This window comes from Nilaparvata lugens, chromosome 8, assembly GCF_014356525.2.
Source record: "Nilaparvata lugens isolate BPH chromosome 8, ASM1435652v1, whole genome shotgun sequence".
NCBI classification, from domain to species: Eukaryota; Metazoa; Arthropoda; class Insecta; order Hemiptera; family Delphacidae; genus Nilaparvata; species Nilaparvata lugens.
The window spans coordinates 18,698,944-18,700,403 of NC_052511.1; the positions used below are offsets into that span (position 1 = coordinate 18,698,944).

General features: G+C 36.4%; 1 protein-coding gene across 1 annotated transcript; it reads left to right on the forward strand.

The window, feature by feature from the left end:
* Nucleotides 1–261: 261 nt before the first annotated feature.
* LOC111047654 (myosin-10) lies at nt 262–956 on the forward strand. Its single transcript, XM_039434160.1, has one exon. It carries the CDS (start codon nt 495–497, stop codon nt 939–941), a length of 447 nt encoding a protein of 148 aa, XP_039290094.1. The 5' UTR covers nt 262–494; the 3' UTR covers nt 942–956.
* The last annotated feature ends 504 nt before the right edge of the window (nt 957–1,460 follow it).

The following is a 1,460-nucleotide window of genomic DNA, read 5'->3' on the forward strand; positions in this document are numbered from 1 at the left end:
TCGCGGACTGCTTACCATTCAAACACTTTATTTGTTAATTGACTGATAGTCATTCATTTTGTTAACAAAAAAGTTATAAAAATTCAACTCAATAGAGAAATGGTGTGAAAAAGTCAATGAATGATAAGGCAATAGTCTTATTAATTTGTATGTTATTGAGAAATAATATTTTGAAAAAAATCTATTGCATGAGTGTGATGTGGCAATGAGGTGCTGCCACCTAGCGTGAGAATGTTGCGACGAATGACTAAACCAAGCTCGGGCGTAGGCTTTGCCAGACGGGCATTCACGCTCTATCAGTCCGCATGTGTGCTGCGGTTATCGTGCCTTCCACTGGATTATTTATACTTAATTTAAATGTAGTTAATGTAATGGATATTAGTTAACAAGTTATCACATCGACTGCACAGTGTACTTAGTTTTTGAGTGTTCGCGTAGGAATCGGATTTAAGTTTCGAATAAAGCTACGCCGGCTAGCTACGCTTGTGGCAAACATGGCGTCGGACGGTGATACAAAACTCGATCACTCTGATCCCGATTTCAAATATCTTTCTGTTGATCGGAATACCTTCAATGATCCCGCAACTCAGGCAGAATGGACTCAAAAGAAAATGGTCTGGGTTCCGCACGAAATTCACGGTTTCGTTGCTGCCGGAATCAAAGGAGATCGTGGAGACGAGGTAGAAGTTGAAATCGTGGAAACCGGCAAGAAATCGTTTGTGGCCAAGGATGATATCCAGAAGATGAATCCTCCAAAATTCGACAAAGTCGAGGACATGGCTGATTTAACTTGTTTAAATGAAGCTTGTGTTCTACATAACATCAAGGACCGTTATTATTCTGGATTAATTTACGTAAGTACAAAACTTGATTTTTTTGTTATCACACTTCCAACCAGAAACAATACCGTACTTATCTTAATCTGCAACTATTTCTACTAAAGGTTTCTCAAGCATCAAAGATTTCCCATGTCCTAGATGGATCATGATTCCCTAGTCACCGATGTCAGTGATAAGATGTATCGGCAATGGCCAAACCTAGAAATTATTGCAACGGCTCTTCACATGTGGTCTAGCACTTGTCCGTTACAAAAAGCTAGTCTTGAAGTCCTGAAGAACCAACGGGATAACTCAGGCCTAAAATATTTGGGTTAAAAACCTCTAGAGCCTATGTGTACATTCTAAAGCTATTATCTTACAATTGTTTGTTTTCTAATTAATTTAAATAGGCCAGTACTTTTTTAAATACGGTAAATCAAGTTAAATTAGAAGATTTGGTATAATAACTTGTTTGTCGTTTTTAATATTATAATCTAGAATTCTGTTTATTTTTATTATCAGTACAATCATAGATTTGAATAGTTTCAAAAACTGATTTGAGGTTATATTGACAAAATTTCTAATAATGGATAGTCTAACCTCATAACTAACCAATCTGCTTAATTAGATTTGTTGGTACTA